The 18,732-nt window shown below is 37.0% G+C and overlaps 4 protein-coding genes across 4 annotated transcripts; 3 read left to right on the top strand and 1 right to left on the bottom strand.

The window, feature by feature from the left end:
* Nucleotides 4,044–5,959, top strand: LOC18613443 (ankyrin-3). Its single transcript, XM_007050676.2, has one exon. The coding sequence runs from the start codon at nucleotides 4,152–4,154 to the stop codon at nucleotides 5,562–5,564; it is 1,413 nt and encodes a 470-aa protein (XP_007050738.2). The 5' UTR covers nucleotides 4,044–4,151; the 3' UTR covers nucleotides 5,565–5,959.
* Nucleotides 6,867–7,627, top strand: LOC108660437 (histone H2AX-like). Its single transcript, XM_018124372.1, has 2 exons — nucleotides 6,867–7,169; nucleotides 7,269–7,627. The coding sequence occupies exons 1-2, from the start codon at nucleotides 6,975–6,977 to the stop codon at nucleotides 7,488–7,490; spliced, it is 417 nt and encodes a 138-aa protein (XP_017979861.1). The 5' UTR covers nucleotides 6,867–6,974; the 3' UTR covers nucleotides 7,491–7,627.
* On the top strand, nucleotides 7,784–9,084 carry LOC18613444 (SOSS complex subunit B homolog). Its single transcript, XM_018124375.1, has 2 exons — nucleotides 7,784–8,357; nucleotides 8,431–9,084. Exon 2 carries the CDS (start codon nucleotides 8,438–8,440, stop codon nucleotides 8,849–8,851), a length of 414 nt encoding a protein of 137 aa, XP_017979864.1. The 5' UTR covers nucleotides 7,784–8,357; nucleotides 8,431–8,437; the 3' UTR covers nucleotides 8,852–9,084.
* LOC18613446 (serine/threonine-protein phosphatase BSL1) lies at nucleotides 8,952–18,215 on the bottom strand. Its single transcript, XM_018124350.1, has 21 exons — nucleotides 17,472–18,215; nucleotides 17,314–17,374; nucleotides 17,135–17,213; nucleotides 16,964–17,043; nucleotides 16,775–16,869; nucleotides 16,178–16,277; nucleotides 16,019–16,088; nucleotides 15,559–15,660; nucleotides 15,355–15,436; nucleotides 15,087–15,257; nucleotides 14,054–14,243; nucleotides 13,763–13,964; nucleotides 13,517–13,684; nucleotides 13,201–13,439; nucleotides 12,971–13,055; nucleotides 12,773–12,871; nucleotides 12,497–12,696; nucleotides 12,343–12,418; nucleotides 9,820–9,955; nucleotides 9,607–9,746; nucleotides 8,952–9,522 (listed from the first exon to the last, which is right to left on the bottom strand). Exons 1-21 carry the CDS (start codon nucleotides 17,674–17,676, stop codon nucleotides 9,439–9,441), a joined length of 2,664 nt encoding a protein of 887 aa, XP_017979839.1. The 5' UTR covers nucleotides 17,677–18,215; the 3' UTR covers nucleotides 8,952–9,438.

Raw genomic sequence — 18,732 nt, forward strand, 5'->3', positions numbered from 1 at the left:
GCGGGTATTTCTCGAAAAGTTCCTTAGGTGAAAAGATGTCCTCGGGTCCCACCAGTATGATGGGAGGGCTCGGGAATCATCTTTAATAAAAGGCTTTTGCCCGAATTAGGTTCATTATGCACAAAATATTATTTAAAAAAGAAAACGTACGATGACCCCGAAGACGGGAATTATTCGTCGAATTTGCGAAGGCGAGTTTCTCGGATAATTCCCTAGGTGAGAGAATATCCCGAGTCCCACCAGTATGATGGGCGGATTCGGAAAATATCCTCGATAAAAGGTTATTTGTCCGGCATTTTTATCTCACGCCATGCATTTTATCTCGCCACTCATTTGCGTTCCATTTTAGGTTAAATAATAAAAATAATAATTAAGGAAATCTAGTGAAATTAAAAATTAAAGCCCAATATGATGATCTAAAAATGGTACCGTTCATAGAACGGGCGTCTGAGGGGTGCTAATCCTTCCCCGGACGTAACCGCACTCCCGAACCTAGATCCAGAAAATTGTAGACCGGTTTAAGGTTCTTTTCGGTGGGCTTAAAATTAATTTAAGTTTGCATCGATTAGAATCGAGTCAATAGGTGGCCAATCACACCTAGTAAAAAAAAAGATTGGTGGCGACTCCTAGTTTAATTTTTAGTGAGTTTTCACATGCACGTCTAGCTATCGGGTTCCCGGACCCGCACGTTACGACAGCTTTCATTATTATCTATATGATATAGTTATACTACTCATTTTGCTAACTTTCATTATTAAACAAGTTATGCTTGTTGTGAAATAATTTTTGGATTCTTTTCAAAAATACCCCTCATAAATAAGGTGTTTTTGAAAATAACATTCTCTATAATTTTAACTATATTTAGCCAAGAGAAATTAATTTTGGATAAAATTACCCTTAATGAATCCGACCCATATGTTTAGGTTTGTGCTTAAACCGACTCATATTCTTTGAGTTTTTCTTGTTAGACCATTCATCTTTAGAGTATTCCTTGCCATAAAGAAAAACCTTTAAGCATTTTTAGCATTTTGGAGTGGTTTTTGATGTATAAAGAAAAACCTTGGAGCATTTTGAGCATTTTTCACCAAGTAGGCATATTCACTGATTATATTGTTAAATGGAATATGGTGTGTTGTTTAAAGTTGTTGGTTTTGTTATTGAAATTCAGTAGTTTTGGTGGTTTTTAAGCATTGTGTGACTAGTTTTTAAGTATTACGTGACTAATTTTAGGTATTGCGTGATTAGTTTTTAGGTATTACATGACTGGTTAATATGACATTGCGTGACTAGTTGATAGGCATTGCGTGACTGGTTAGTAAGGCATTGTCTAAAAATCAATCACGTAATGCCTAAAAACTAGTCACAAAATGATTAAGTCACGTAATGCCTAAAAACTAATCTCACAATACCTAAAAATTAGTGACACGATGTCTAAAAACCAGTGATGCAATACCTAATAACTAATTGATTTGCTTGCTTGCAGCCATGTTTAAGTTGCCAAAATTATACAATGTCTTAATTTACAGATATGTCTAATCAATTTCAACTTCTAAACTTTGGGGTTCTATAAATATAAACCAATAAACGCAAAAACTTAAAACACATACCTTAATGTCATCTCTACTCTTTGGGATAACGAGAAAGAGCTAAATAGCGAGATAAACAGTATTTGGCAAGAGCGAGAAATCGATATTTAATTTTAAAATTTTTATCTGGATGGTGAGATAGAGAAAACCAAAACTATTTTAATTTGTATGAAATTGTTTAAAGGGTATTGTTGTCAAGTAATGTCAAAAATTGACTAAAAATAGTTAAAATTATAATAAATGGTATTTTTAAATTGAGCTTATGAGAAAGGTTATCTCTCACAATTTTCTCATAATTTTTTATAATATGAGAAACATAAATATGCTAGTAATGAAAATTGAATAAAAATACTTAGAGTCTATTTGCCCTAATTTTTTTTAGTTTAAAAGCTATTATAAAGCTTTTATAAAAAATAATAGCTTATAAAATTAAGCTAAAACTGTTTGCTAAGTTATTTATTAAAATAAATTATATAAGCTCTAATTTTGATTAAAATTACCATAAAGAGTATTCATGTTATCCTCAATCAACTAATAAACCAAAGCGAAACAATTTTGTTTTGAGTTTATATATGATTTCAGATGTTAAAATAAAAGAAATCCAAATAGAAATGGAACAGCTCTCGAACTAATAGTAATTGTATTAGATTTTTGTTAATCTAACAAGCAATTGTACCCTGATGCTCCAATTCCCTAAGAAAGAAAAGAAAAGAAAAAACGACATATTTGACACTAAAATCGATTTAGGTGAAGAAGAGAGAAAATCTTTGAATAGGACTTGTATGTAGTTTTAAATTTTAGATTTTTTTCTCAATCTTTGTAGGCATAAAAATATATCAGATTTTACTATTTTGTTGCTTGGTCTTTTATTTATTTATTTCTAATGGTCTTTGTAGAAAGAGGTAAAAGAAAAGAAACTTGCGATTTACATTAGACAAAGGTTATTTGCAAAGGTAGAGAATAGAGAGACAATGTATTTTTTTGAAAAGTTAACCTGTTTTAATAAAAAGAGAAGAGAAATCTCTCATGGATTTTTTTTTATAAATTTTATTGTTTTAAAAAATTTATTTTTTAAGAGCTTCTTAAGATCATATTTGATCTGTTTTTTATTTTTAAAATGTAGATAATCTAAAAAAAAAAAAATCAAAACAAACAAACATACATTTAGATGAAAGAAAATATTAAAAATTCGAAAAAAACAAAATCAATTTGAATAAGAGATAACCAGTATTTACCTTCAAAATATGTATTATTTATGCATAACGCCGTTTACTTCTATTTAGCCACTTTCAAATTCAAACGGTTTAACATCAATCTTTAATAAAACCATTCAAAGTTCAACACTGCATTTTCTCACTGTTGATATCATGGAAGGGAGTAATCCATTAAAGATTTGGACAAAGCTGTTACTTTCCAAGTCAAGCTCTAGGGGGCAACATGTTAAATTTATTCTTCTCATCTACAGTTAATAAACAGTTAAGCCACAAGGTAATCTGCATTTAGCAGTGTAGCACAAAGCATGGAAAAGACGGATTACATAAAACTAATAACCAGTGGCGACATGCACTAATAAGATAAACAGAGGAATGTCGTTTATTTACTACAAGCATTCGAGAGTTCGCCCATGAATAACAGACAAAGGTGGATTAGTCAAACGGGCAAAGTTACTGTCATGGGACCCTACACGAAATTTGTTGCCATCTTCTTAAGAACAAGCATTCTCAAATCTAATCAGAGTAAGCAGAAAAGGTCAAATCTTGCTGCATCATATTCATGGGGAATGATATGCTTAACTAAGTCCTCCCCTACAATACTGTCATTCCTCTCCGCTATTTAATAAAGTAATGGAAAACTTCATTATCTTTTCTCAATCAATGCATAAAAAGAGTTCAGGGATTCCTCGACATTAATTCATCAGCAGGAAAATATTTTATTGCATGTTGAGTATGTATAGTGGAAACTGATGTGACTATGAGCATTAGTATTAGAAATGCAAACGTATGGTTTCAGCCCTACCCCATTCTGTTGTAATTGGAATCCAAGTTTGTTCTTAAAGGTCCCATCTAACGACTGATTACCCCTCATAAAGAAAATCACGTTAAGAGATATATTTTAGAAATAAAGACCAAGCATAACAGTCAGATGCTTGTTCCTTTTGGTTCAACCAGAAAGGCTGGTCTCAGCTTGAAAATGTCACAGTCGCACTAATGGAAATTCCACAAGAGAGCTAATTCTCAAGTTGAAGTGGTGGTTGATCTGTCATCGATCAGGAAAAAGTGGCTCTTTGTCCTGCTCCTGCAAGCCTTCAAGGCTGCTCCTTTGTTCAAACTATTGCAAAGCCACGCTGACTCCTTCCTCCCTCTAATAGTCAAAGTCTTGCCTTATACCTGCTCCATTTTCACACCCTCCCCAAACCTAAACCTACACATTAACATTAAACAATAAAAGAAAACAAAGAAGAAAAAAAGCATCTTTCTTTCTTTCTGTTTTTCATTTTCCTCTGCAACCAAAACAACCCCCAAAGTCTCAAGCTTTCCAGGGACAGAGGCTGGAGTTAGCTATTCAATGGACAGGTTAGTGAAAGCGGATGTGAAAGAAGTAGAATTAGTCTTCAAGAGAGGTCAAAAGAGCACCGCAACTTTCCGTTTAACAAATCTCATGCATACAATGTCCGTGGCGGTTTCTTTAACCACCAAACACCCATCCTTCTTCTCTTTTAACAAGCCTTTTTCCATCATCCCTCCCCTCTCATCTTCATCCTACACTCTCCTTCTCTCCCCGCCGTCTGATCAACCCCCTCTGATCAATCCTCCCGATGCCATCACCGTCAAAACCATCATGCTCCCTCTGGGCAAGGCCCATCATGATGATCTCAGCCGCCTGTTCTCCAAGCCTGGACCCCACTTATTCAAGGACGCTACTTTACCGATCTCCTTTGTGGGTCCCCATGTGATTGAACATCTCGTTTCTAGCCATACCCAGATTGCCGAAATTGATCTCTTTTTAAACAAAGCAGTTTCTGGGTGTCCTGTGAATCAGCTCACAGGCTTACTCAAATCTGCTGTCGTTTCAGGGAAAGCCAGGTTGGTTGGTACCCTGATTGATCATGGTGGAGATATTAATGATAAAGATTCTAAGGGAAGGTCCTTGATCTCCCTTGCTGTCCAAGCTGGACATCTTGAAGTTCTCAATGTCTTGATTTCTTCTGGTTGTGAAATTGACAATTCAGTTGATCATGTTTTGCACCATGCAGCAGCAATCAATAGAGTAGACTTGATGGGGGTCTTATTTCGAGCTTGTAAAAATGTGGACTTGAATTCTGTTGACTTTTGTGATAGAACTCCAATTCACATAGCGGCAAGTTACGGTTATTCTGAAGTGATTCGGTTTTGTTTATCAGTTGGAGGGCACCCTGAAGTTTTAGATGTTAATAGATGTACTCCACTTCATTTGGCTGCCCAGGAAGGTCATTTAGGAGCTGCGGAATGCTTGTTAGAGGCTTCAAGTTTTGTTAAGTACGCCTTGAACAAACAAGGGAAAACTGCTTTTGCACTTGCCGTTGAAAATGGGCATTCAAATTTGTTTGATTTGTTGCAGTTAGGTGATGCTTTGAACCGTGCTGCGAGGATTGATAATGTTAATGGGATAAAGAGTTGCCTTTCGGAAGGGGGAAATGTGAATGGGAAAGATCAGAATGGATGGACACCTTTGCATAGGGCTGCATTTAAAGGTCGAATCGAGAGTGTTAAGGTTTTGCTTAACCATGGCGCTAAGGTTAACCTTGTTGATGATAATGGGTACACACCGTTGCATTGTGCAGTGGAGGCAGGACATGCTCAAGTTGCTTTGTTGTTGATTGCTCATGGAGCTAAAGCTAATGTGAAGAGTCTCAAAGGTGTGGTTCCTTTGAAATCTGATTGTTTTAAGAATCCCCCTCCTCTGGTTCAGCCGTTGTGTTGTGAGAAGGAACGAGCTTGACTGGCAGATGGATTGCCCGTTTTCTTTTTTCTTTGTTGTAATTTTGAAACCTGTACAGATCGTTCAGTAAATTTTTCACTGTATAATGTGGATGGTGTCACTTGCTTGGTCAGAGACAGAGCGAAGAGAGTATGTTTCTGCTCCCAACCAAGCAGTACATCCGGTTCTGAGGAAAAACATTGCCTTATTGACTCACTCATCCGCATATACTTTGAGGATCAAATTTGCCTGCCCAAAATGATTTGGGATTTTGGTTTTTTCAGTGTTAGCTGCCTTATGTTTCAAAATTTGGTAATTTGTAGTTCCAGTTCCTGTTTCTTCCATTCTAGCTTCTTGGCTGATGATCCTTTCATGTTCCAATTAAATGGGAAAATTCATAGCTTATTGGAGTTCAATTTGGCCTTGCTAATGTGTATTCTCAAGTATTGCCCTACTACCTACAATGAATTAAATTGGGAAAAAGAAACTCTTTCTATTTTTGGGGCAAGCAAAAAATGACTAATTTCCAAGGATTCCAATTGTTGGATCGTTGGATTTGGGATGCTCAATGAATTCTCTCACTTATAAGAACAAATTGGACATAGGTTGGTGATAGAGCTACAACTCCAATTCCGATTCATATCAGCAAATAGGCAAGCTACGGCCATCATCACCAATTGACACAAATATCTCATTATTTGGTTAGGTATTCATTAATTTTTGCTCAAATAAGGTTGGTCTCATCTTTTTTCCCTACATACAGAAGCATGATAAGTACTGTAATAAAATTAAAATTATGAAAAATAACATAAAATAAAAAATACCCATAAGCACTACTCATTACATTAAATGATGAAAAAAAAAAAAAACTTGGGTTTGCAAATAAAGCATCTTAATATAGTACTATAAAAAGAAAAAAACAAAAGATGAAACACCATTATGCATTAATATTATCCATTAAATTGGGCTGTTGTGGGTTGTGAAAGAGAGAGTCCACGATGGACTTTGAGCCTTATTTTCAACTGAGAGCCCAAAAAAAGCCCATCTCAAGAATCAAGACAAACGTGAAATTAGCAGCTAAAAGGAGTAAACCATGTAGCAAAACAGTTTACTTCCCGCCTAATTAAAATATTTCAGTCCCACCAAAACGCAAGGTTTCCACGTTGGCCATCCAAGTGAATTCAAACCCAACCAATGAGAACGCACATCTCTCACGCCCTCCACGTTGGGAATCTGCGTGATGAAAAATGGAAGCCACTTTGGCGATCCGCGTGAAACCCAAACAACCAACCAAAACGCACCTTCTCCCTTCTATATATTCCCAGTGCCCAGAATGCAAATTTCTACATCTCCCACCAAAAGCATTTTCAAAATTCCAGATACCTTCTCTGTATCAAATTTCTCCCAAAAAAGAAAAAGGCGCCTGCAATCATGAGCTCTGCGGCAATACCAAAGGGAGGCCGAGGCAAGCCAAAGGCCAAAGCCGTCTCCAAGTCTAGCAAAGCGGGTCTCCAGTTCCCTGTAGGCCGTGTCGCTCGATTCCTCAAGAAAGGACGATATGCCGAGCGTGTTGGATCTGGCTCTCCCGTCTATCTTTCCGCTGTCCTTGAGTATCTCGCCGCTGAGGTTTGTAAAATCGAAAGGTCTCTATAATTTCGGGGTTAAACTTTTTAAATTCTGGCGAGGTCGTTGATTGATCTGTATGGGATTTTTCTAATTTTGCAGGTTTTGGAGTTGGCTGGGAACGCTGCGAGGGACAACAAGAAGAACAGAATTGTTCCAAGGCATATTCAGTTGGCTGTGAGAAACGATGAAGAATTGAGCAAGCTGTTGGGAGGTGTGACGATAGCGAATGGAGGGGTTTTGCCCAATATTCATCAGAATCTGCTGCCTAAGAAGGCTGGGAAAGGAAAGGGCGAGGTCGGCTCCGCTTCTCAGGAATTCTAGAGGGGGAGGGTACAGTAGCATAGTGGGTCATGTGGATGGGTTGGGTATTGTTGATAGCATGTAATGAAAGTATGGTTTTGCATGTGTAAATCGCTTTAAAGGGTAGAATGGAATTTTGCTCTAGCTTTTGTGCAGTTTCTTGCTCTGTTTATTCATTCCTGTTTCTATAGCTCAGCAAATTCCAATTCCATTTCATATCACCTATTTTATATTTATCTTTCATGGACACGTAGCTTTTGATAGCTGTTTCCCTTTTTTTTTTTATAAGGCTTTTCTAAGAAGCCAACAAGAAATAAGAAATTGATGTGATGGGATCAAAACATTTACAGTCAACTGCAATGGAGATAAATATTTTTTGAGAAAGAAGCGTTCAACTATCATAATTGTTCGATGGGGAAAGCCAAATTACTTAATTATCCCTGAGTTTCAGAAAACAGAGGGACGAAGACGCTTCCAAAAATTACCCATATTCAATCCTTTTGTCCAAATTTCTTTCTTTTTTTTTTTCCCTCTATTTCCTTCTTCCAACTTTCGCCGGCGTCAGCACTAATTCCGGTGGGTTCGCGAGCTTCGGCATAATCCTCACCCTTTGCTCTCTCTTTCCCGTTTCTGATCTTCCCTCTCAAGATAAGGGTAAAAATGTAATTATGGTTCCTTATAAGCAATTCTGGAAGCTGGCAAAATCCCTTTATTAATGAGTATTTATTTCCATGGGAATCGATACTAATTTATTCTTACTGCATTGCCCTGATTTGTGATTCTCTGCTGACAGGGTCACGGTTTTAGGCGATCTAACGAATAAGATAATTTCTCCCGTTACAACCCAAAAGTCAAGGAGGCGGATACCCGTCGAAAAGGTCCAAGAAGGTAATGAAATGTGCGCTAGGTGTTTGTAAAAATGATTGAATGAGTTTGAATTTTTTGGGTTAAAACATTGCAGGGAAAGGATGATGTGGCTGAGAGACATTGTGCCAGCTGCACAAAACAACATAAACACGCACTTCATATTGTTGGACAAGGGCAAGATAACCAGGGATGGTCAAAATAAGATGTGCTTGGCGCTTGCGGGGGACAAGACGGCGGCTGTTCACTTGCAGCTGTGGGGTGAGGAGTGTGATGCATTTGAGGCAGGTGACATTATTAGAATGGAGAACGGCATTTTTTCCTACAACAGGAACAATCTGGTGCTGAGGGCAGGCAAGAGAGGGAAGGTAGAGAAGGTGGGAGAATTCACCATGGAATTTGTGGAGACACCAAATATGAGCGAAATCAAATGGGTTCCTGACCCTAATAATTTCAATAAGTATGTGCAACACTCTGTTATTTCCCCTCATTCACGCATTTTCCCCCCAATTCCCTAGGTTTTTCATTTGGGTTTCTTCATTTTCCCACGCTGGTGTGTTTGTACTTGATATATTTGTTCAAGGTCTTGTAACCAGTTAAACTCGTCAATGCACGACAAACTTGAAAAATAAATAGTTTTATTGTTTACACAGGCAGTGGCACATGGTTAAATCCAAAAATCAAAAATTGCTTCATGCAAGACCTAGATGTATCGCCATTTATGTTACAATGCACACACTGAAAAAAAAAATAAAAAATAAATAAAAAATAACTTCCCCCCAACCCTGACTATAAATTATCTGTATTGCATAATGGCAAAATGCTATACTGACCCTTTGACGAACTAAACTGTATGTACTCAACGGTTTAAAACTAGATCTTCTACAACTCCCAAGGTATGTGTACACTAAACAAGGCTCCATCTTCTGCATTGTGCTACTTGCATCTTCAAAATACAACATGAGCATTAATGCGTGCACGGAGGTGATTTGATATATACTTCTTGCAACTCAAGTTGGGTAAGAATCAACCATCCCACATAAGCATGGGACTCCTGCATCATAGTGTTGTAAATAACAAACATCCTCAAGTCCTGACATCATATTCATATATATGCAAGTGAGCTCCGATCGAGGTCAGGTTGAGGGCGACCACGAGTTGGAGTCGGTGGTCTTTGGATGTTCAGCTCCTGTAGTGCAATAGTAACATATTAAATATTAATTTACATGCAGTGACAGGTATGCTTTATACATCAAAATTTTATATACATTACCTGCATCCATGTGTCATCTGCAACACGCTCTGGCGATGTCTCTGGGGACTGAATGGGGGGTGGCAAGGGATGAATTAACTTTGGGACTATAACCAGTCCCCTACCAACTACCAATATAGCTCCAGCATTGTTTGCAGTGCCTGGGTGCACATACCAGATTCAGCAGTTAAACATACCCAACCAACAGGAGGTGTTTCAATATAGTATACTTACCACAATAGTTTGTCGCAGAAAAAAGTGTAATCAATTGACCCTGAGCAAATCGTTCAAACCCATCCATTACACATTCATGAGCCCTTATAATAAGCTGTAGCTTGTTTTTCTTACAGAAGTCCGTCACACGATCAGGCTGCACATGACAACATAAATAATTGTAGGGTCATCTGTATGTATAACAAATGTTCAATCACACATGATTAGAGGAAGTGCTCACGACTCAAACATGCATATGTGAACTAGAAATATGTAAAAGGGGTTCTTGTAATAGGAAGAGGAAGCATTGCAAACAAGTAAAAGATGTATCGGAGGCGGTGGAGAGGAAGATCGAAACAGTTTCTGAAGTACTGAATGTTGTGACAGATGGAAGAAAACAAGAAAAGAATAGATAGAGAATGTATAAAATGACTACAAAGAAGTTAGACGGAGAAGCTCTGAGTGAGAATAAGGTTACTCTAAAAAATTCCTCAAATGAATTGTGAAAGTTCTATGTATAGTAGCAGAAATGACAATTACTCAAGAATGAGTTTTAATGCATGTAATGAATAATAACTTTAGTATTAGGTGACCATTATAGAGTTTTTATTGTTGAGTCACGATTATAAATCCATTATATGATTATTAAAGTAACGAATTTTATGACTGTCAATAACATAATGAGACTTATTCTTTAGTAGAGAGTAAATACAAGAGGTATATAGGAAAAGCCGTACGAGAACAATTTGATGAAAAAAGGTGAATGTGAACAAATATAAGAGAAGAACGTAAGAGGGAGAAACACTTATACTTCAGGAAAAAGTTAAAAAAAAAACTTCTTAACTACTTTCATATTTGAGTCACTAAGTTAAACTTTCCGGAACATATTAAGATGAAAGTAACCTGTGAACCCTGTCACTTATTCTGAGTTGCTTTCACTGCTATCCGTATAAAGTGGTTATTCCACGTGAAGAAGTGTTTCACTTGTTCTAGTTGTTTTGCGTAAAGTCTAACTTCACATGTAATGGTTGTTCTCGTTGTTCTCTATACAATGTTACATGATAAAATAATTCTTTAAAGAATAGATATTAACAAAAATCGATTACCTACATTTTGCCCCATGGATAAAAATTATTTCTTAAAAATAATGCTTATGTATTAATTTAGAGTGTAAATGTTTTATTTTGTACTATAATAAATTGTACAATAACACTTCGAGTAATAACACCTCAGGTAGTACTGTCTTAGACAGTAACACCCTAGTCAGTAATGTTTCAGGTAGTAACATGTTACTGTCTTGTGTAATATTTAGATTGATCATATAATAATATATTTTTCATAAAATAAGATTCTCAATATACCAATCATAAAAGGAAAGTCAATATTTTTTCATAAAAAACTGGATTCTATCTGCCCTATAAATATGAAGCTACTATGAATAATTTTCTTCATTGAGATTCCAAGCAAAACAAAATTCAAAGCAAGGTTTTTTTTTTTGAGCAAGTAAGTTTTTCTTCTTATAATTTCTTGTTTGTTCTCTCTTTTTTTTTTTGTTTGTATTTTCTTGCATTTCAAATAAAAAATTTGAATTTCTTTTGCTTGTTGCCCCCTACATGAATTTTTTTAATATAAATACAAAAAAAGAAAATTTTTTTATGCATGAAATGAGGCTTTTTGATTGAAAAAGATTTTTTTTATGTATATATATGTTCAAGCAGACAAATGATTTGTTTGATTTTAGAAGAACTCAAAACAAGAATTATTTATGTTTCAAAAGAAAACTATCTTGGTAAGCAAAAGGGAAAAAAAAAATCCTTCTTAAAACAAGGATTTATTTCAAGTCATGATTTATAATTTGTAGCTAAAAGTAAAATTACAAAAGTAAAAGTGCAAAAGACAAGCAAACACGGCAATGAAAAAATTTTTTTTTAATTGACTTTTTGTCTTTAAGCATGTTCTGATGCTCCTGTTTGTTTTTGAAGTATAACTATTATTTGTTTTTGAAGCTCTTGAGTGTGTAGCCTTTGATAGGAATATTTAACACATCAAAGAAAGATAGGAAGAGAAACACTAGAATGATAGAAACAAATAAAAGATAATTAACTCTCCCTACATGCCGACTTTTATTGTAGGCAAGCTAGAGCAAATAAAAGCTGGCCTAACCGTAAGTTTTTTATTTCTTCTTTTGTTTTCTAGCAGCACAAGCTGCAGTTCTCTTTCTTTTTTTTTATATATATATATATAATTGGATTTTCTAATGTTGAAGCTCGTGGCACGCTGTGAGCTTTTTGTTTTGGAGCTTGCGGCACAAGCCACAAGCTCTTTCAATACATGCCACGAGCAATTTTAAGTAGAGCTGACTTTCAATTAAAAGATTTCTAGCATGATATGAAATGTCATATAGATCCATTAAAATGCATCATTTTTTCCTTTCCTTTCCTCAGTTATTTTTTTCCAATTAAAATACATGATATAAAGGTTTGCCTTGATGCATTTTAAAAAAAAAATTTAACTATTTTACACAAAAAGCAATAACATGCATACCCCAAAAGTGACAAGACCAGGACCTCTGGCATTTGGTCTCAAACCTTCGATGCTATCATTTTCTGTTGGATCAGACCTGAATAGGCAAATGACAGTCAAAATTAATCCTCAGAAAAACTTATATCAATTGGAATAATAGACTTAAAATGCCTACCATAACAGGTCCATTAAAATAATGGATCCTGCATCCATTGTTATTGGCCGCTCAAGTTTCTCTATCTGCTCCACTGAATGTATAGATCTTCCAATGCCACCATGCATGCAGATAATTTTCTTTTCAATAAGCGCAGCTAGTGGAAGATAGTTGAATAGTTGATTGAACCGTGTCCAAGCCCATATACCATCATTCTCGCCCTGTAAATAAACATTAATTAGCACATTTTATCTGGAAAAATAAATATTTAAGCCACATATGCATACTCATCCGGACCATTCTCTCGATGCATTCGATACGAAAACCAAAGAGTGCATTTATGTCAGCAGCCTCATGATTTCCACGAATCAAGTGAACATTTTCAGGATATTCAATCTGCACAATCATAACAAACAAGACAGTGGAAATCCACTAAGAAACAGCACATGGTTGCATTGAAAGTCAAACTAAGGCTCGTTTGATCCAGAAGCTTGCCTTGAGAGCAAGAAGCAATGTTATTGTCTCCAAGCTGTGCTGTCCTCGATCAACATAGTCTCCTAGAAACAGATAATCAATATACCTAAAAAATAAAACACAAATGAATAAGAAACTGTGGCAAAAGTTTGCAGAACCAGTGGTACAGGAAGTAATAGTCATTGGTCTTAAGTTTCAACTATGACTAAGGGTTTTCTAACTTGCATGGGTAGCAAGACTATCAAACTTACGTAATGTCTCCTGCAGTTGAAGGAAACCCATATTCATCAAAAAGCCGCATTAAATCACCAAACTGTCCGTGAAGGTCACCAAAGACTTTTACAGGAGCTTTTAACTGAAGGACTGTGGGTTCTTGCATAAAAATCTGTTCAGCAGCATAACAGAGCTCACCCACTTCATAAGAATCCAAGAAAAACCTCCTATTAACAGGAGCTTTCCAGTTTCGGGGCCTAAGCAATGTAGAAATAACCTGCAAGAAAAATATAAATATTAAACTGCTTTTAAAAAAATTTAAATGGAAAACAAATAAATTCAGGTAATGCTTGCCTTTTTATGCAAGCCTTGAGGAGACTTCTGTCTAGAAAACTTTTTGGTAGGATAGGACAGGTCATTATTAGAGGGGATCATCCGTCTGCTCTCATTTTCAAACTGATCCAAGGATAGCTGCCTAACCATCCCACCCAGGTTCCCTACAGCCTCTTTAGCAACCACAACCTGTGAAGAGAAAACATTAGAACACAATGGCTGGACAATTAGAAAACCATTCAGACATGTGACTTGCAATATACATACAGCTCTAGGATGAAGGCGAACATCAGCCTCATTATCACTAGCATCTGAAGCTGTTTCAGCAGCAGGTGAGTTGTCATCAGATAGAGATGTTTCCTCCGCTGGAACAGCAGATGCAGCCTGTGCAGCTTGCCAGACAGCATTTGCTGCCTCAGCTTCAGCAGCAGAAGCCTCCCTCAGTTTCTCCATCGAGTTTTTGTCCATGCTATAAGATAAAGATTAATCATCAATCAATATTCCCACAGGTGTGAGTGTGGGTGAGAGAGAGAGAGAGAGAGAGCTATTTAGTCAGACCTCATGCCCCCAGATGAAGGGAACTCTGGACCATCATCTGAAGTTGGTGTTGTTCCAAATGAACTTAAATTAGGTTGATTAAATCTGGGGCTGGACAAGTTTGAGGTTCTCTCTGAGGTTAATATAGGAGAGCTCATGTCGGACTGGAATGGTGAATTTTCTGCAACTAGGAAATCATCTAACAGCATATCTGCACAAAGGAAAATAGTTAGTCATTTAATCATCCAAGACAAGAAATTGAACCCATAGAGTACCAAAAAAAAAAAAAAAAAAAGAAAATGGACACTGTACCCAAAGAAAAATAAAATGAAAATGAACATACAGGATTAGATATAAACAATTTGAATTTAAAACTGTCACCCTGACATATAAAATCAAAAGCAAGCCAGGGCATTGTCACTACAAAGAGCACAGATGTAATATAACTGCGAGAGAAACATATGCATAATTTCAGAAATAATCTATTTCTTTCAGGTATGCAGACAAGTACACATTTCCATTGGCCCAAGAGTTGAAAGTTACAGGAGCCTACAATGAAGTTTTTGAAGACCCATGACAGATCCATGTCTTTCTGTGTTTCATTTGCCCATACAATCCCACAGCAATTACCTTGCAGCAAACCAACCAAAGCTAAATGCTGCAGTAATGGCCCTGAGCAAACATAAAGAAACTATTCTACAAAGAATTCCTGAAGAAGAGTAAATTTTCAAACCACTTGTTCTTGTGGTCAATCTGGTGAAAACAAAGGGCATGGCAAAGTAATTGAATTCAAATTGACTGCACACACTTATTAATGTGACATGATCTTTTGTATTCACACATGCTAACTTCAAGCATGCCAATGTAACACAGAAAATATCAATGGCCACTAAATTCTTTGCTGCAACGCAATACTGCAAAGCAACGTTGGTCATTGCAGAAAAACTTCCTTAATTTGTCTTTTACTTCTTCCTTAATTACTCAAAATGAAACCAGTTCACTAAGAGACAAGTCCATTCAACACAATTTTCTGAGCCGACTTTACTATCTTTACCTCCTCTAAGACCACCATAAATATATATTCGAACACCAACAGATGCAGATGCATGGCGACAACGACGCATAAGTTCCAAAGAAGGATCATATTCTGCATGTCCCTTAGTGTTTCGAGAGGAAGTCACAAGCCCATTCCTGTCCAACCATACTCCAGCAGCAGTATCTAGTACTACAAAACAGCAAGAATATTGGAAATAAACTTACTTGAGATACATACAACAAGCACACTTCTCACAATGATTTCAAGATGACAAACAAAAGCTTACCTGCAACAGCTGCTTCACCTTCTATAGCCCGTCCTCCTCTAAGAGTACCCCCAGTAACATGCAATCGTGCACCAACAAAAACCTGGTAGCAAACAAATATCAGGTTGACTGCTTTCAAATAAAAAAAAGAAAAAAGCAATGCAGGCTATAAAAATTATGTCTTATGTTCATAACTACTAATTTAATAGCTGTGGCATCACTTACCGCAGCCTGCTGATACCTTGGTGAAGGGGAAACTCCAGGTGCAAGAGTCCACTCCCACTGGCCATTCCTATGCATAAGCAGCCCATATGCATCTGCTAGAGGCTGTAGAAGTGCATATATAATCATAAACTCAAAAAACATTTCACATTGAGAGCCAACTCACAGACTCGATTGTTTAGCACTATCATAGTTTGATGTAGAATGTTAAATTGTAAAGGAAATTATATAATTTGGTTAAATAGTTGCCTGGCTATATACTATTCAAAAGTAACAAAGTTAAACATTGCAACTTATGTTAAACATTGTAAGCGCACACTAATGGACAATTCTTAATGCAGAATGACTTTTGACTTCAACATTTCAAACCAACCAAAAAAAAAGAGTATCCCATTTTCTCCCAGAAGTGTAGCAAACAATTGTGATTTAGTCAAATAACATATTTTATGAGAATAGCTCATACCGCCCCAGAAGAGTCTCTTCCACCACAAAGCAAAAACATTCCATCTGAGCGGGCACTAGCGGTTGCATACCTATAAAGACAGTATAAATAATAGGAATATTTAGAACACAGATTGTGGAAATAATAACTTTGGAATGTTATTCACAATAACAAACTCACATTCTTGCAGATGGCCGATCACCTTCGGGGCTTAGCCTCTGCCATACATATGGTTTCTGAGCAGTATCGAAAGCCCAGGCATCAGAAAGAACTCTTTTTCCTATTAAAAAAAAAGATTCATTGCTCAGTTTTGATTGCAACCAAACAAAAAACACCAAAAGAAAAATCAGCAGACAAACGTGCTAGTGCACATAATAATCTATGCTTCAATCACAGTTGCCACATATTAAGACCAAAAGGTATATCAGTCTTCTTGATACTAAATGGCAAATTTTACTAAAAACAGACATAAACAGTTTGGAACACAGAGGAACATCTGGATACTGACTGAAGTTATCAGGGCAACCACGTTCCACCCATCTAACTAATTTCCAAAAGGATTTAGGAGAGTGAGGATGTTGCCTACAACTATTGAAGATAGGTGAGTGATCATCGAAGTGAGTAAATTGACTAAGAAAAAGACTGCCTCCTGATTTTGCTTTAATTCTGATTATTCACACCCAATTTTCCTTGTTCAATTAATTCTAGTCTTTTCTACAAAACTAACCACACACCACAAGATGGACAGGATAAAGCAGGAAAATGAAATGTTCATACCATCATTGCCGCTTACAGTTACAAGATATCTCTGGGCAACCAAATCCATAACATGGCCATAGCGAGGTCCAGGACCTTGCCCTTGCACAACCACTCTAGCAAACAAATTCACCCAAAAAATTAAGACTATAATGAAAAAAAAATAGTTTACAACCAGAAATAGCCAAAATTCACACAACTGAAACTCACCTATGCCACTTAAACTTATCATTAGTCAGATCAAGCACGTATAGATCATCAGTTGAATGGCCAGCTGGACCTATCCCACCCTACTCGACAGAAACAATAACTAGGTAAAAAAAAAACCCCAACCCACCAAAAAATGCTATAAAAGTCGCAATCCTTCTGCAGTTTACACACCTGAAACACAACCATGGTGCCAACAGCAGCCGCCGCGTGTGCAGCCCTAGGAGAAGGCGGCTCACCGGCTGGTCTGATTCTGCATAATTCAATTAAAACAGTCCAAAGAATCAGCTAAAAGTTCCAGCTCGAGTTAAAAAACACCCCTAAAAGAGAAGGAAAAAAGCAGGAATAATCACCTAGTCCACTTCCTAGTAAGAACATCGTACGAATGAACTGAATTGGTAACACCCGCCAATCCTAAATACCAAAAAAAGCAAAAAAAAGTTAAAAATGATGTATTAAAAAATCATATCCAAGGTAAAAACAGTGTACTAGAGAGAGAAGAGAGGTTAACTGATTCCGGGAGCCGAAGAGGAAGCGCCACCCTCGATGGCGGTGGCACCACCGAAGAGAATAAGTCTAGGACCGTGAGTCTTAGTGGCGGCGACGGCAGTAAGAGTGTGACCACATCGGGGACCAGGGGCATCCTCATCGGAGTCCCAATAAGTCTCCAAAGTCCGATAAGTAGGAGCCGGGTATAGCCACGGCTTCGAACCCATCCCAAGCTCCTAAGCTTCTAAACCCCAAATCAGCTACAAGTTTCAAACAATACCACACCCTTGGATACTGATCTTAGAATAACACGAACAACACCAACCAAACGCTCAAAAACCCAGATCGGAGCTCAGTGGTGGGGCCCGGGTTTTTTCTCCGGACCCTCTCTCATCGTTTCTCCCACTTTTTGCTTTTTTTTTTTTCCTTTCTTTTTCTGGTTTTAAGAAATTAAAAAAAATTTCATGTTGAGAGTGTGAAACTAATTTTGAAAATTTGTTTCGTCTCTGCTTCTTTGTTAATATTGGTGTAAAGAAGTTGGGGGTCGACTTGGAAATGATTGGTGCTGAGTTGTTAAATTGAAGTGCCTAATTAGGACATGACCCCACGAAAAGAGGGAAAAAAGAGTCAGCCGGTTAGAGACGTACGTGACGGATTGGGGCATCTGTAACGACAATGTATAGCTGTGCTGTAATAAATGTCAAACCTGTCAAAAATTTGAACTCCAAGGAAAGGCCGTTGTCAACCATCCTCACTCCCCTTGCCTTCTTCCTCTTTTGCTCTCTTTCAGCTGGCTTTGCTTCTCTCTCTCTCTCTCTCTCTCTCTCTCTCTCTCTCTCTCTTCTCTGTCATAAAAGGACGGAGATTTCAGCTTTCTAGTTCTATGAGGAATGTTTAGGAATTTTCTTGCAATTTTTCTGCTGCCAGACCAAATGTTGTCTTGTTGGCCATTGTACGGATATAAAGAGGAACGCCCGCTCGAACCCATCTCCTGTTACTCCTTATCAAGGATTTGCTTAATGTTAAAAATCAATGACGTGGTAAAACAAATGATGTCTCTAGAATAAGCTTTTGGCTAATAGATTGTTGAAACCTGGCTGCCAGAATCGGACTCTGTCTCAATGCCCCTGGAAAAGCAGGTTGAATTATTCACCCACGTTGACACATTGCCTTTCTATTGACTAAATAAAAAAGGAGAACATTTTGGCAGTCTAGGTATTCTCAACAACACCCAATTTTATTGCCAGTTTGATTTCTATCCCTTGACCATTTCTTATAACGTT

The sequence above is a fragment of the Theobroma cacao genome, chromosome 1 (genome assembly GCF_000208745.1).
Source record: "Theobroma cacao cultivar B97-61/B2 chromosome 1, Criollo_cocoa_genome_V2, whole genome shotgun sequence".
Lineage (NCBI taxonomy): Eukaryota > Viridiplantae > Streptophyta > Magnoliopsida > Malvales > Malvaceae > Theobroma > Theobroma cacao.

Coding starts and splice junctions, on each gene's coding strand:
- LOC18613443 (XM_007050676.2), top strand. CDS start 4,152: ATGGACAGGTTAGTGAAAGCGGATGTGAAAGAAGTAGAATTAGTCTTC.
- LOC108660437 (XM_018124372.1), top strand. CDS start 6,975: ATGAGCTCTGCGGCAATACCAAAGGGAGGCCGAGGCAAGCCAAAGGCC. Junction 7,170..7,268: donor TTGAGTATCTCGCCGCTGAG/GTTTGTAAAATC, acceptor CTAATTTTGCAG/GTTTTGGAGTTGGCTGGGAA.
- LOC18613444 (XM_018124375.1), top strand. CDS start 8,438: ATGATGTGGCTGAGAGACATTGTGCCAGCTGCACAAAACAACATAAAC.
- LOC18613446 (XM_018124350.1), bottom strand. CDS start 17,676: ATGGGTTCGAAGCCGTGGCTATACCCGGCTCCTACTTATCGGACTTTG. Junction 12,872..12,970: donor CATTGCTTCTTGCTCTCAAG/GCAAGCTTCTGG, acceptor ATGATTGTGCAG/ATTGAATATCCTGAAAATGT. Junction 9,523..9,606: donor CAGATGACACATGGATGCAG/GTAATGTATATA, acceptor ATTGCACTACAG/GAGCTGAACATCCAAAGACC.